Raw genomic sequence first — 16,499 nt, forward strand, 5'->3', positions numbered from 1 at the left:
AAACAGCTCCTCTCAGGGAAACAAGAGGCTGTGCACCGTGGTGCCACACAAAGCACAGCAGCCATAAAGACCCTTGGCCACTCCTCTAGCTCAGTAGACTTGTCTTGATCTTCTCACATAGCTGCCTTACAGCTACCTGAACTCCTTTTCTGCAAATGTTCCTCAATAACAAAATTAGCAACTTCAGTTTTGACAGTAGCAAGGCACATCCACAATATCCTCCTGCAGCAGACTGTGAGGAAGAACACACAGTTGTTCATGCAGTTGGATCTTGTCCCTGGACCAATTTGCCAATGATGGTGAAAGGCCAGTCAGAGCAAGGTCAAAATTGGAGCTCAGCCTCCTGTGTTTTCAATGTGGTATGCAGAAACTGAGCGTGGGGTTTTGTCATTCAGGGTGGATAGGTAGAGACAGGCAGGCCAGGAGATTTTGAAGCCTCCATATGAGGTTCTGTGGCCAAAGGGCCTACCCAGAAGGGTCAGCACACACCACATGCTCTGAGAAATGCCAGGACGACATCTCTTTATACTGGCACAACCATTTGACAAGTACACGTTTCTGTATATAGTCTGACAATTTCAACTGCAATACATATGAACTATATTTTCAAAAGTAAAAAGGAAAATACATCCAACTAATTGCAAAATTAATCACATGCAAAATCACACAGAATTTATTAAGCTGGAAAAAACCTCAGACCAAGTCCAACTTATGACTGAATAACACCATGACAACTAGAATATAGCACTAAGACTGGATGTGGCACTTTGTTTAAACATCTCCAGGCATGTCTCTGCCACATCCATGGACAGTCCATTACAATGTCTAATCACCTTTTCTGTGAAGAAATTCTTTCTAACCCTCCCCTAGCCCAGCTTAAGACTCCGTCCTCTCGTATGTGTGAGAGGTTGTATGTCTTCTCACAGCCGAGATATCCTGATGCTGGACTTGCAGCAGGGAAAGGTTTGCTCCCACCAGGCACATTGGTGGAAAGGAGCCGCTGCCTGCCACCTCGGGAAGGGCCCGCCAAAAGGTGCAGGCAGCCTCTTCCCATTTCTCCAGTCATCTTTAGGCTAAATTTGACACCCGGGAATGGCGTTAGTGGAGGTTCAGGGCTCAGTCTGACGCTGCTCACTGCAGCGCATTCCCGAGCCCTCCGACACTGCGCAGCAGCCGCAGTTTTGTCTGCTCACAAGCGCGCCGGACACAGCGCGTTTCCGACCAGCGGCTGCTCCAGCTCCGAAAGCCGCCGCTGCCTCCCACCAGCCCCAGACTCGGCGCCCCCCGCCCCGCCACTTCCCCGCCGCCGCCGAGAGCGCCTCCCACAGGCCACCCACGCGGTGCCGGGGGCCGCCCGTTCGGCGGTGCCCTCCCTGCTCCCATCCGCCGCCCGCCACGGCGGGGCTGCCGCCCGGGACCCCCTCTGCGAGCGCGGGGGCGGACGGGGCGATCCTCGGCCCCATCTCTCGCCGGAGCGGCAGGAGCGGCGCCGGCCCCGCGCGACAGCCGCGACCAAGCGGGGGCGGCCGGGAAGGGCCGCCGGCGCCGGGCGGCCCCGCCCCGCTCATCCCCCCGTTCCCCCGCCCGCCCGGCCGCGCTCCCGGCGGGCGGCGCCGCGGGGTGACGGGCGGGTCTCGGCCACAGCCGAGTGCGGCGCGTCAGTTCCGGCGGGGAGCGCGGCGCGGCGCGTGGGTCGGAAGCGCCGCGGCGGCGGCGGCGGGGAGCGGAAAATGGCGACGGCCGCGCAGCTCACGGACGAGGAGCTCTTCTCGGAGCTGAGGCGCTTCGGCTTCTCCCCGGGGCCGGTCACCGAGAGCACCCGGCCCGTCTACCTGAAGAAGCTGAAGAAGCTGCGCGAGGATGAACGGGCCGGGGCCCGCGGCGGCGGCGCCAACAAGACCCGGAACAGCAACAACAATAACACGGGAGCCGGAGCGGCGCCGGGCGGAGGCGGCGGCCCCGGGCGGGCGGCCCCGGGAGCGCGGCTGGCCGGCGCCGAGCACCCCTTCCTCCCGGGGGCTGCCGCCGGAGGCGGCCGGGGCCGCGCCGCACCCCCCGCCGGAGGCGGCAAAGTGCTGCTGGGCTTCAGCTCGGACGAGTCGGACGTGGAGAGCAGCCCCCGGAGCCAGGCCGGCGGCAGGAGGGAGCGCGCTGCGCCCCTCTTCCGCGGCCTCAGGCCCGCCGCCCCCCACGGCGCCTGCGGCGTGAGCAGCAGCTCCCCCCCGGAGGAGGCGGCCCGGCGGAAGCCCAGCGCCTGGTGGGGGGCGGCGGCCAGGAGACCGACGGCGACTCAGGGTGTGAGGGAGCTCGGGGACGGCGAGGAGGAGGACGACGACGAAGAGGAGGAGGAAAAGGAGAGCGAGCAGCAGCGGTGGAAGAACCGGACCGTGAACGGGAACCGGCTCCTCTCCTACGGAGGCGGCAGGGACAAGTACTCGGACTCGGAGGAGGAGGAGGCGGCGGGGGCGAGGGCCAAACAGCAGGAGGAGTCTGCAGCTCGCCGGCCCAGACGGAGCCTCAGCAAGTCGCCTGCTCCATTCATAACAAGTAAATGCGCTGCAGCCGGCGCTGGCGTGATGGAGACGGGCCAAGAAAGGGCTGGCGGAGGCTGCGGTGCTGGTGTGCTCGTAACGAATGACAGGGCGGCGGGGGCGGCTGCTGCCGGCAGTCTAGACAGGGGCAGAAATCAGGAGGAGGAGGAGGCGGCGGCGGCGGTGGGGGGAAGAGGAGGAGGAGGAGGATGTGAAAATCTGGACTCTAGTCCTCCCAGCCCCAGATACCGCATTGGCCTATCCAAGAAATCCCCATCAGTATTGTTGTTGCCACCACCGCTCACGGACGTGGACAGCGGCAAAATCTCTGACCCTCCAGGCACCATTAGGAAAGCGACCAATAATCATGTTCTCAGCGGTGCTCCTGGTAGCTGTAATGTTGAATCCAGGATCTATTCATCTACTAATAGCCTTCCCCCGGGTGGAACCACCTCCTCCCTTAGACTCAACCACTCCAATCATACGGGTTCAAATCATACCTACCTGAAAAACACCTACAAGAAGAATCTCTCTGAGCCCGAGGAGGAGCTTCTCCAACAGTTCAAAAGAGAGGAGGTATCCACCACTGGAGGCTTCAGTGCACATTACCTGTCCATGTTCCTCTTAACTGCTGCATGCTTGTTCTTTCTGATACTGGGATTCACATACCTGAGAATGAGAGGTTCTGGAGTAGCTGAGGATGTGGGAGCCAACAGTAAGTATTAGGTGAAGGGTAAGAGCAGTTTCTGCGATTGGATGTAACAACTGTTAATACGCGTTTGCGTTCCCAGACATCCCTTACTGAACAGTTCTGGGCTCCACCTTAGTATAATCTCTCTTTAGAGGATGGTGTCCAGAGAAATTGTCTTTCCTTATGTATGTGCTTTGCAAGCTGGTGTAATAAGCTTGCAAGATATTTGAGGATAAACTTAAATCCCAGCATTCCCTGCTGTAATCTGTTGATGCCTTATTTTCTAGCAAGTTTTCTTCCCAGAGCAGTTCTGTGGGTTTTGTTCAATTTAGCAGGAGTATGGTTAATAGGGAATTGGCGAGGTAAGGCTTTATGTTAATCTCGCAGGACTAAGTGCGCACGGTTAGATACCTGGGATTCCTGCAGGGCTGAGATTTGACTGTAGTTGTTTGGTAATAAAGCAAGTTGTTTTCATGCATGTGTGCTGAGGCTTGAAAAGGATCTAGGTTGAGATGATGGTGCTCACAATGACAGACTTTGTGCAGTGAATGCTTGACCTATTGTGTATTGTTTTCTAATAAATGATTCCTTCTAAATTTAGTTGATAATAACGTTAATACATGAACTACTGTTGTGCTTTAGTCTGAACTTCAGAGCATTCTTTTTTTTTAAATACTGAATTATTTGGGAACTTCTTTAGTATGTGGGAGTAACTTGGAATGGATTTAAAACCTACCATTTTCTAGTAATGAAGAATACAAAAATGGAAACATACCACCTAAGGGGGGTGATTCATGCTAGTTCAGTTCTTGCCTGTTTTGAAGTGGACAGTGGAGATTCTAACATCAGAAAGAAAAATCATGCCAGTGCTGTCTTGATTTTTCATTGCTTCTGGTAAGAAATTATGCAAAAATCTGGTTTTGGGATGTAAGAGCATTAGAAGGTTCTTGGCAACTTGCACTTTTCTGGAAATGATTGAGGATGGTGTGTGGCAAGTGTGTACATTTTTTTTATAGAGAGTAGAGGATTTACGCACTTATTTCTGGACATGCATGCAGTGCCTTGTAAGGAATGATTTGACTGTTACCTTGGGATCTGCTAGATGTCCCAGGGCAGCAGTGTGGGCTGGCTTTTTTTCTATTCCCTTTCGAACTTTGTTCATTAAATTAGGGCAGCAGAATAATTTTAAATTCTTGTGGTCTTTGGGAGGGAGGGGGCAAGTCTTGAATGTTCCTTTGGTGTTGGGGAAGGACAGTAGCAGCAAGGACTGGGGGATTTGCAGTGGTTTCATTGCAATGGTCCACCACATGGCATTAAAGTCTTGTTCAGTCTTGTTTTTTGGGCTGGCTGTGAACATACACAGGTGGGCTATAATTAGATACAGTATAGTGTGACTGTTTGGACTGCTCATACTTTGGTTAGCTTCTGGCCATAACTGTTAAAGACATGCCTACATTTTCTTATGTATGGATAAATTGTATTATACTAGCATGTATTATATGCTTCTTTTAGTCTTGAAATATGATTTTAACTGAAGAAGATCTGTCAGCCTACTGGGGTAAACTGCCGAATTCAGTGGTTGAGTTAAAACTGGCTTGTCATCCTGTTTGGTTAAAGCTGAGTGTTTCAGCAATACAGATAGCAATAGTTCTTAAAGTTCAGGAGTTCAGAGTGATTTTTATTTTTTTTTAATTGAAAGAAAATTTGTTTTGGAATGTGTGAATGTTCCTATAGAGCATGTGGGATGACTGTGTTGAGTATATTGCTCTTGAAAAGTTAACCCAGCTGGAACTGTTACACAGGAAAAATGGTGCTCTAGTCAGTGCTCTGGTAGCCCAGTGTTGCTTGGTAGTTCAAGTAAACCAGTTCTTGGCCTGTTCTTACTTGCTCTCTTTTCAGTGGAACTCTCGAAAGTGGATTTCCTGAAGAATTGTTCTGGCAATGGCACTCGTATTTCATCTGTGCTGCTTCCTCACAGCCCCAGGCTTTGCTGCAACATAACAAATGGGAACGGGGAGAAGTGTCCTTTTGCAGAAGCAAACAGCAGGTTTTGTGGCTAGCTCCTTTGATAGCAAGAGGAGCAGGCCACTTCTTTTAAGTAATGTGGGAATGAGCAGGGACTTACCTTGCCCATATGTTTAGCACGTGCTTACTAAATTCCTCTCAAATCAGCATATGGAATAAAAATACAGTGGGTCTGTAGAACAGGCAAGAACAGACAAGACAGGCTAATAAAGACTGATGTTTACTGAAAAGGGAGAGAACCCTGTCCTCTATTACATGCTTTCTAAGCTTAAACATGATCCAAGTGGGTCCTTTGACTCTTGTGTTTATATGGGTGTATTGTCTGTTTTTTTTATAGAAGCAGTAATGATTCATACTTTTTTATTAAAAATAATAGTATATCTCAAAATAGCCTTATAATTGAGGTGATTGGATATTGAGATTTTTCTGTCTTTTAGGTGGTTGTAGGTTAGATTCTGTTGAGTGAGAGTGATTTGGTAGTGGAAAAAAAATCAGCTATTTTAAACTCCAGTCTGTGTCATAAAAAATTTAGGGTTCAGCTGAGTTGCAGTATATGCATCTAATTATCATGCTTACTGTGATAAAGCAATAAAGACAGTTATTTGTATATTTGGTGACTTCTTATTTTAAATTTGCAGGGAATTATGCACAGTGAGCTTAATGTTAGTTTTCTTAATAGTTAAGTGCCTAAAACTAAATGCAATCAAAGTAAGGCGATAGGATGTTAGTGGTGTTGAAAAATACTTATCACGAAGTACACTCAGTATCAACACTTAAATATTTGTCAATCTAAGAACAGAGGAGGTGTGTCTAATGAGAGGGAGGCTTAAAACCAGGTGTTGGAGTTGAATTTAGGCCAGGTGGAGTAATATAAATGGGAAGGAGTGAGCAGAGTATTTCACAAGAGACTTGTCACTTACACTGTGCCTAGTGTTTAAATGATTTCTTATGCAGTGCTCTGAAATAGCTATGAAGTGCTTTAGTTTATTCACATGTAGCATAAAATGTTGAAAGACAAATCAGAACTGGGCTAATTATTCTGTATTTAAGCTATGTTACTTGAAGTAAGGTTTTTATGCATTTTGCTGTCTAAAATATAGATGGGGTTTTTTCTTAAATCCGCTGAAATGAGCTGCTCTTCAAGCTCATATAAAAGACCCAACTAAGGGTAGTGCCTGTTATGCTTGCTATCTCTGACAGTGCTGCATTTGAAAAAGATCAGTTTGGGGCTTGGTGCTGGTAACCTCATTAATTTTGCTCTGGCATGTTTTGTTTGCACCTGCCTTCAAAATACCATGGGATTATATGAACTTCTTGCCAAGCCAGCATAGTATTTTGTCAGGAAAATGGTACACTTCAGTCTACTTCCTAGGTTCTTCAAACCCTGCAGAGGTGTGTGTGTGTGTGTATCTCTTCCAATGTTTTGTGATGTTACTCAGAGCGTCTCAAGTGGCTGTTCCTGGAAGTCAATTCTAAAGTTATTTTCATTAAAAAGTTGATAACTGTATCAGATGGGATGATGTTGCTTTCAGATCCGGTTCACTTTCTTTCTGAAAGATGTGGGTGCTAGTACAGATGCTGTTGAAGTCAGTAATCTGAAATAGGTTGTATGTAGGTTACTTCTACCATTTCTGCTCCAGTACTTTGTCTGGGAAGCAGTTGATGTGACAAAAGAAAAAAACAAAACAGAACAAAACCGTCGTAACAAAAACCAAATATTGAAAGTTTCAGGTAAGTCTTGTTTAAAGTCTTATTTTCTTATAATAAGCTTTTTGAAGTGACATCTGTTGCTAGTAATTTTGGTCTTTTTATGATACTTGTTGCAAAACAACTGCTAGGAGGATAATCCTTACTATATTTACTACAACTTGTGTTTTTGAAATGTTAATTCAGGAAGACTTAGCAGTTGTGCATATTGCAAGTGTAAGCTTAAGCAAATCACAATTCTAAGAGTTGCATTCAATTCCATTGATGTTCCTTTGTTCTTGACGTCTAAATCTCTCAGGTGTTAAAACTTCTATGGAATTTTATGCAGGGAATTTAATTGCTAAGAAGCCAGACATGCTGTATAAAAGACATGATGATGACTGTTAAGCTCACAGGCCTGCAAATTACTGTTGGAGTACTGTGGTATTTCACAGATAACTGTTACAAATTTACTTGCCTTCTAAGATCACCTTCTCAGAAGAGTCAATGTATTCTTTACAGTGTTGGCTTTAATAAAAGAAAATTAGTTGTGGATAGGAAGTATTTATGGAAGAGGATATAACAAAGGGAGGGAGAAAAGTTAAAATATTTGTAGCATTTCTGTGCTGTGTGCCTATTAACGTTGCTTGTGCTTTGCAAGGGGCAGCCTGACATGTATTTGACAACGTAAGAACTTCTATTGATATGTTAGCATAGTGCTGTTTCACTTTCTGTCTATTGCTTTAAATCCTAGTTAGCAAGTATTTCTCAACTAGGTGGTATAAAAGCAACTCCTGTTTTTCTTAAAGACTAATCTCTGTTGTAGCAATCTCAGTTCTGTGGTTTGATGAGTTTTGGATCAGGATCAGTAGATCAAACAAGAATCCCTAGGCTGTCTTCATAAGGTAGAGCCAGGCAGAATACTTAGATTTCCTTAGGATTCTTGACAATTTTAAGCTCTCATCTTCCTTATGGTATGTCAGAAATTATTCTTTAAAATGAGGGATAATTTGGCCTTTTATCTAGGAAAGTTGAATAATTATTATGTAGTGACTTTCATCTAGGAAAGTGTAGGTAATTGCTATGTAGTACAAAATAGCTCAGCTGACAGCTTCAAGTCCTTCCTAAAGGATTATAAACATCTATTTACCTTTGTAATAAATCTGGAGTATAAAGTATAAATAAGAAAATTGCTCAGCAGTGTTTGAATCAAAAATGATGGAAATTCAGAATTCCTGTTTTTAGAGAGACAGTGGTAGTTGATACTTTGTTCAGAATATTTATGACTACTTTGCATTCATGTGCTTAAGTGTGCTGCTGTTAGCAGATGTGCATAAAACATTCCTTATGCCATTACTGTAGATTCTTATTATGACATTTTTTCAAAGTTACTGTTGGAAGCTACAAGTTTTTTGAAGTAAGTAATGGAAAATCTGAACTAGAATCACTTGCCTGGGGAGCAGAGATGCAGAAGAGCTCTGACAGGAGTCAGTCTGTTTTCATTAGATGTCAAAAAGTAATCAAAAGTTTGCACTGCATTCTACAGTGCACAGTTTTCTCAAAAGCAAATTTCATTTTTGATGTGAGAAAGGTGATCCAGAGTCTGAGAGCAGATCTGGTTGCAACTTTTACATTTTAAAAAGCACTAGAGACTAGAAAGGTGTGGGAAAGCAAAAAGCAGACTTGTTTCATTTGTTAAGAACCTCAGTCAACTCTAACACTGTTCAAGTGCAATGCAGATCCTTCTGCTTAGGACAGATGCATAGAGTGATAATAGATGCAGTGGAAATATTTTAAACAAGAGCCCATGATACACAAGGACTTAAATTTCGTATTGTAGGAGCCCTACTTTTCACTGTTTCATAGCCTATAGTTACCCCAGTACAGGAGGAGAATCAGGCCTGCAGTCCTATCTCTGGGATGCAATTGTGTTTCTAAAAATCATTTACATTTAAATTCTTTTGAGATCTGTGTTTCATCTGAGAGTAGTAGGTTTCAAACTTTAGCTTGACTGCTTACCCAGCTAAGCTGGCAGGAGTTGTAGAGCTGTATCAAACTGATCCCTGTCATGCTTCTAGACTTTTGCTTCAGTAACAGTATGAACAATTGAACAGGCCAGAACTGCTGCCTGAGAAAGCTGCTTCACTAAAAAATTAGGCAAGTAAATTAAGTGAGTACAGTGGTTTTTCATTGATGAAAGTGCTATTCCAGTGTTTTGGAGAACCATGGAGTGTTGTAATCATGAGACATGAATGTATTCCTTTTGCCTATATAGTTCTTGTGAGTGTATTCTCTGCTAAAATTAGTTGTCTGTTGTGATTTGTGTTAGGTTGAGGGGAATAAGTTTACTGGTCAGTGACTGTGAAATCAAGGTATATTAAAAAGAAAATATTTTTTTAAGAGAGAATCTCTTCATTAGTACTTTGTCTTGTCTGTCCTTAGCTCCTTCTATTTCTCCTGGTAGATACAGATTTGTAGAAGAAGGTAGCAGTGCCTTTGCTGTGATTATAACAAATAAGGACATGGTGTTGCTCAGGTGTTGATCAAAAGTAACTTTGGCAGCTTCTGCCCACTGAGTCATTCAGATACAGAAAAACTTGTCGAAAGGGGCAGTAGTACTGATGGAAAGAAGCATACTGATCTGTGCAGGAATAGATTGAAGAACCACTGCACATCTTAAAGCCCAGCTCATGTAGGTTCCTTCTGTGTTAGAAGACTTGCTAGAGTTTATAGTGTTCAATGCGGAGTCCTACTGTGCTGTACCTCCCACAATGTTATTTAGTGCTGTTTTTCTGTTCTGCTTGTGTTTACATTCTGCTGTGCAGTGTGAGAGTAGGTGTATGTTAACTGTGAAACAGGCAAATGTGGTGCCTGTTGGGCATAGCTTGCTGGAAGAGATGTGCTGTTATGGCTGGCATTTTGCAGAGGTGAATTCTTTTTGCAGAGGAAATGATCAAATTTTCTTATCTATAAGCATGAGAAATACTTACGCTTTTACATCTGCTTCTGTAAAAGGAGCTGTGGATAAAAGTGTAAGGCACTATGGGAAATAGGGAATCTGAGCTGTGTTAAAGGACATGTTCATGTTTGGGTACTTTGTCTTTTGCATATAATAATAAATACATGTTCATTTTGATATAAACTCAGAAAAAAACTAAAAAACCCTAAAAAACTAAAAAGGGAGCATTGAGACCGTCTAAGAGAGCCATACTGCTGTACTGTTTGTAGAGTGACTTTTGAACTAGGAGTAGAAATACCGATCTTTTGGGTACTCCTGAGAGCTCATCCATTCAGAATAGACAGGTACATATGCACAGTTCGATTTGGTGATCCTAGGTGTATTATGATCAATGCCTGTTAAGTTCTGCTTCCATCTGAGGTGGTACTCCCTGCAGAAACACTGTAGACTGTGTCGTTTCTGTTGTTTACATTGAGCATGGATGTGTCGGCACACTTCGGAACTGTGCAGTGTGGTGGCTTTTTATTTATAACTTTAAACACTTTCTTTTCTTTTGACCTTCAGCTAAAGGTCCTGCTTATTGATCTAACAACAAAAATGTGCAGATTGAGTGCAAATGCCCATGAAGTGGGGGGGGGGGAGAAAAACCATGAGAAGTTCAATTCACTTGTTTTATTCTGCTGTGTAGGATGCGTGGTATTAAAGTGGTTCCTTTTGAGGGAGAGCAGACTGGAGGGAAATGACATGAAAGTAGCAGCCCTGGGAAGGAGCTGTCCTGGTAATTGAGGACCTAAGGCCAAATAGGGTTTGCCTATTCCTTCTGTAAGGGAATGAGTTAGCATGTGATATCCTTTGCCATTCAGAAAATGGGAATGTACCAAGCTGCTTACACAAGCCTTGGGATCAGTCTAACTATATGGCCAGCTCCATTAGGCATGAGATGCATGGTTTGAGGAAAGAGTTAGGATCTTCTTGTGTAGACTTTTTTTCATAGTTCAAGCACTGAGTTTTAAGCTACTACGTAGTGATCTACATACTACAGATTTCTCATGTGCCAAAGGTGTGGTACAGTTTTATTGCCCGTTGTGTTTGAGATCTTGGTAAGACTCACTTGAACTTCCTGTCTTTTTTTTTTCCTGTTTCTGTATGGCAGGTGAGTTTCTTGCCAGGAAAGGTTTTGGTTTTTCTTGTTTTTTTCCTCCTCTTTAGATCCACCAGGGTCAGAAGTACTCACAGTACTGCCGGAAGATTCATCACCTTAATCCACAAGCTGATGATGTAACCTTTTAATGAATAGGCATAACCTATTTAATTAATAAACAATGATGATAACGTTAGTTCAAGTTCAGTCTTAGTTCAAGCAGACTCTTCATCTGAGTAAAGGATAATGGTGTATTAGTCCAGTTGTTCCCTTTGGATATTTTTATTTGAACTAGGTAGATTAATCGAACAAATCATCAAACAAAAGCAGTTGCTATGGTAGACAGCCTGGAAGGTTAGTCAGCTCTTCAGTCTTAGTCCAGGGGAGTAAAAATGGAAGTAACTAAATATTGCCTGGTGTTATGCATGTCCAGTCAAGTGTTACGTTGTGTATTACTGCTGAGCTCATCCTGATTTTTGAGCCCTTCAAATTTCTACAGTATATGGTGAGCAGTTTTCCTTCTTCTCTTAACTAGTATGGATACTTGCGGTAAACTGTGACTGCTGCTTCCTCAGTGAAAGCTCATCCTTGTCATGCCAAGAGACCTGCTAGCAGTTACCTCTATATGTCCTGCATAGAGCACCTATTTTCAATGTTCTGCTGTTTTGTTCAGGCTTTGTAAATTGCGCAAATTGTGTTCAGGCTTTGTTCAGCAGTTCTGCTGCTCTTAGTGTGGCAAGCATCAATGTGTTTTGAACGATTAAAAGGACAGAGGTGCAACAGAACCCCAGTTTTAAAAATGAAAAATTCCTGTGATCTGTAGCTTGACTTTGTGCTCCTGATGGAATGTTACCTTTGGATGTTGTAAACTGTTCATACTATTACTAGTACTTTGTAACTAAAGTCTGTCTGAAGGAAGAGGTTAAAACTCTGGTTTTATTTTGGAAACTCTTCAAGACAGAAATCCTTACTACTTGTAGGAAGTCACAGCATATTTGTATCAAGACTGGGCCCCTTGGCAGAGTGACAGTAGATTCAATATTTAATTGCAGCTTCCCATTGATTCTTAAACCTTCTGTGTTTCAATAACACTTGCTTTATTAGTTTGCTTTCCACTTTGAACTTTGGAGTTTGAGGAAAGCAGAATGCTTCGTAGTTTAACATAAAACATGTTGTGTTGCTATGCTTTCAAGATGGAGTTTCCCTTTTTTCTAAATTTGTGTTCATTTGTTGAAGTGGTGGGTATTTTTTCAACCTTATAAAATGTAGGGAGCTAAAATTATTTGGGAGAGGTGCAGAAGAACACAGAAGAGCTATTTCAGAAGCCTATTCTGATTCTCTACCCATAGTAAAATGCTGGTATGTGTCTGAAGTCTAATGTTTCTCCTGGTAATGTTTTGCAACTGCTTATAAGAGCAGTCTTAGTGTGGTGGGTTTTTTATTTCTTGTGTATCCACACTAGCCTGTAGTGAATACTGTGTGTATGAGATTTTAATCTAATTTTTAAAATGCAAGTGCACTTTTGGGCCATTTTCCCTAATAGAACAGAGACAGCTGTTTCTCCTACGTTTTGTAATACAATGCAAAAGAGCTTGTGTGCAAATTCTGTTACTAAAAATATTTCCTTAAATATTCTTAAGAACTGACAGCTTTTATAATTTTTAGGTTTTTTGATCACTAATACGAGTACTAGAATGAAACTAATGTTATTATTCTAGTGAAACTGAATAATCTGATGAGAAGCTTTCCCAAAACACTTGTGTCTCTTCTTAAATATGAATTAAATTGGCATGACTCACAGGAGCACCTTTCAACATTGAGGTCTGTTCTAATCAGCATTTAAGTAGGCAGGAGTAGATTTGAACCTTTCTAGACAGGGTGATACAGCTAAACAAAGGAGATGGTTATTTTGTTTTAATTTGTTGGGCTTTTTTTTTTTGTTGTTCAAGTAGTGAAAACTCCAAAGAGAAATTCTGATAGGTCATATAATTTACCTATAATAATGAGGACTCTTATTTTCAGAGCTGATAGAAAATGTGTTCGAAGTATGTTTCCCAAATATGATTGTTTTAATTCTCTTGGAATCTTGGAACAACATGAAATTGTTGGTTATGTCGTCAATCGTTACATCACTTACTCACAGAATGAATTAAAATTATATTGTTTGGAAAAATTATCAATAAAAGAGCTTTAAATTGAGCCAGTTGAAAAAGTGACTAGATGTTAAGGAAAGGTTCAGCCATTTGTGGAGTTTGCTAATCCTTGTGGCACTTTTATGCTGCTCTTCAAAATTGACACAGCCAAGGAGTATTCAAACTGTAATGAGGTACTCATCTAGAAATACAAAAACCATTTCCAAAGCACACAAAGATGATATGTACAGAAGGAATTGCTGTATGATTTGATGTCTTAATATCAAAGCAGAGAGATCTAGCCTACTGGTTCAAAGTGGTTTCTACCTGAGTTAGAGAAATATGGAAAGGGATGGTAATGCAAAAGTGCTTGTCTGTTTTGAGTAATTGCAGACAGGAAAATAAAGGCAGGATTATTTAATTTAAGACGTTTGAAATATGGAGCTCTGGAATACATTTCATGCAATAGCTTGTTTGTTTGGTATTTTTCTGGCATTTTAAGGTTTAGGAGTTCTGAGAGACAATGTTTTAGAATTATTCTTGACACCTAGACAGTATGTAACTGGGTAAAGTCAGACCTTGATCCTAGACTTAGAAAAAGTTGCAGATCTGTTAGCTGACATTAAAAATTCTTGAGTTGTGAAATTATTGAAAACTTGTTTCGAGATCATGTTTTCTGATAGCAGTGCTTCTACTGTTGTTTCTTACCCTCATAGCAGTACATTATCCAGCTGATGTATTTAAAAGGAAAAAAAAATCTGATGGAAAGCATTAGGTTATCCTCTTACAGAACACATCTTTCTAAGACAGATATTGGAAATGTTACTACTTCTGTTTTGGGGTTAGTCTGCTTGTGACTTGCTGGATGAGGAGGAACAGTCTTGTTTCTGCAGAAGCTGCTAACTTGGAGGTGTATGTTGTAGTGCACAGTCTCCGAATCCTTTGGGTGAGAGGTCTTTGATGCTTTGTGTCATCACACTGAGAAATGAGCTGCTTATGGGTTAATTGGGATCATTCTTGTTTCTGCAGCTGCAGCTTTACAGCTCCTTAAAGTTGCATTGGAATTTTGCTTTTTCATCTATAAAATCAAATTATCTGTACATTCAGAAATAGATTATGGCATCACAGTGGTTCTGTTAAAAATGTCACCTTAAAATGTTAGGAGGAACTTAGAGCTGCAGAAAGGTTCAGAGGTGGTTTTTATAGCCAGGAGGAAGAGGACTCTTAAATGTGTATGAGTGATGAATAAAGTGAAGGCATGAATGTTATGGAAGGGCCGAATAGTATTTATTACTCTCTCTCTCACCTCTGGTATGAGGATACATGTTTTAACTTTGTAGCATTAAGTAGATGGTAAGTTGTTCTTTGAACTTCATTAGAATGTGAGCTTGATAAACTGTTTTCAAGGGTGACCATTTGTTGCATGGTGGAGGTCTGAAACCCTTTTTGAGGAGGAGCCTTGGGAAGTATATGTTCAGATAAAAAATCTTATATTAATAATTAATTCTTAATTTAATGTTTAGTTTTGTAGAATAAGAATTTATCACTCTTACAAATATAGTTGCATATTCTAAGAACTGTCGAGAAAGCTTTTGAACCAAGAATGCTGATGTAATATATTGAAATACCTTAGGCATGTTGGAGTATGTGAGAACTTTGCATCTGTGACTGAAGCATGTGGGAGGATTTGGTAAGAGATTAGGTTCTGGACAAAAGAAAGAAGGGTGTATTCAGAAGAGGAATTACTGAAGAAGTTAAGGAGTGGCCTTATTAACTCGAGTGAATTGAGGTTATGTGGTAAATAAATGCAGATTGATTAACAGTTGTAATTGCATATGCAGCTGATAAATTGCTGCAGTTGCATTTTGCATACTTGCCTCTTAAGGCACCAGTCATGCTAAACTAAATAGCATCATATATAAAATGTACTTCAGTTTTTGGTTAACAATAACAATCACTAACTTCAGAGGGATTTCATGGAAATCCTATAGTGTGAGTTAAAAGAAGGAGTTCTAAAGATTGCTAAATTATTGTGATAAGTATTTTTGAAGACGTGGCTGGTAGTTTTGGTCACTGTAACCACTATGTATTTGTGAAGGGGAGGCACACACTGACATCTCATCTGGCTTGCTTAACAAATTCAAGGTGTAATTTATGTAAATGTGAAGTTGCCCAAATGTGAGATTGATTTTACTGGGATTGTGATGCTGGGAAAGTCTAACCACCACCACAGCCTCCACTTTATTGCTGGACTGCCCTAGCATACCTAGAATTTCAGGTGGCAGTTTTCAGTTTGCATCTTCACAGGCACGGAAAGGTTGCATATGTGTTTGTTTCATGACTTTCATCAGTGCTAAAGTATTTTATCAGGTATACTGAAATCTGCACACTCTTGTGTCTTGTGTTTGTACTCACCTTCCAATCTAAAACCACTACTCAATCAAGATTGAGTATGTTGAATAGCATCAACCCTGGAGTCTGTAATTATCCTTGTCTGGATAACTAACAATCAAACCAGGTGTTTCATTCTATTTTAGGCTGTTTAGATTAAATGTTTGGCATGCTGGGTGTGTTTGTATGAGTTAATGAATGAAATACATGAAACTTTTTAAAGTTGGTAGCTTGATAATCCAGTAAGCAATGGCTGTGAATTTGGACCTATAGAATGAAATCATGAAGTGTTGTAGGGCTTGGTATGCAAGAGTCTTCAATGTCTGCTTCTATCAGCTTTAATTAATCCTTTATCTGACTACAGTATTTGGATGTCTGTGGAAACCAGTCCCCATGTTTGGGTGTTTTAGGTTTGGTTTAGTTTTTTTTCCCATTTGCCGTATCAGAAGAAGCCAAAGGGCTTATTGGGACAGTAACATGCTTAATTTTTTTCTGAGCTGAGGCACATGGAAGAACTGGTTTGCAAAGTTGCAGAGAGTCAAGCCTTCTTCATTTAGAAAGTGTTTTCATTGCCCTGCTGTTTTATACGTCATTTGGTTGTAACTGTAGGAATGTGAGTCTCACCGTTGCTATGTGTAGGAGCAGAGAAAGAGCAATCGCTTCTACTTCAAACTTCCTTTCAAAACTAAGGTGAAACAGATCAACATTTGTCCGCTGGCAAGAGTGCTGCTGAAGTTCATGGAGTTAATAAAAATCACATTCTTTTACAAATAATTAGGTTTTTTCTTAGAAAATTATTTTTTTTGTTTCTTATCCATATTCACTTACACTTGACTAAGGTTGGGAACCCTGGTTTATAAGTTGGTCCTTAGTTTCTTTTGTATCCTCCATTTCTCCTAAATGAGAAATCTAGCTATGAATTCGATCTGTCAACCTTTATATT

At 42.0% G+C, this 16,499-nt stretch overlaps 1 protein-coding gene across 1 annotated transcript in view; it reads left to right on the top strand.

The window, feature by feature from the left end:
* Window positions 1–711: 711 nt before the first annotated feature.
* LEMD3 (LEM domain containing 3) overlaps window positions 712–16,499 on the top strand; it is a 42,446-nt gene continuing 26,658 nt past the window's right edge. The window contains exon 1 of the mRNA XM_038155586.1: window positions 712–3,246. Within this exon, the coding sequence (XP_038011514.1) occupies window positions 822–3,246 (2,425 nt within the window). The 5' untranslated portion in view covers window positions 712–821. The remainder of the gene's footprint in view (window positions 3,247–16,499) is intronic.

Source organism: Motacilla alba, chromosome 1A (genome assembly GCF_015832195.1).
Source record: "Motacilla alba alba isolate MOTALB_02 chromosome 1A, Motacilla_alba_V1.0_pri, whole genome shotgun sequence".
NCBI lineage: Eukaryota > Metazoa > Chordata > Aves > Passeriformes > Motacillidae > Motacilla > Motacilla alba.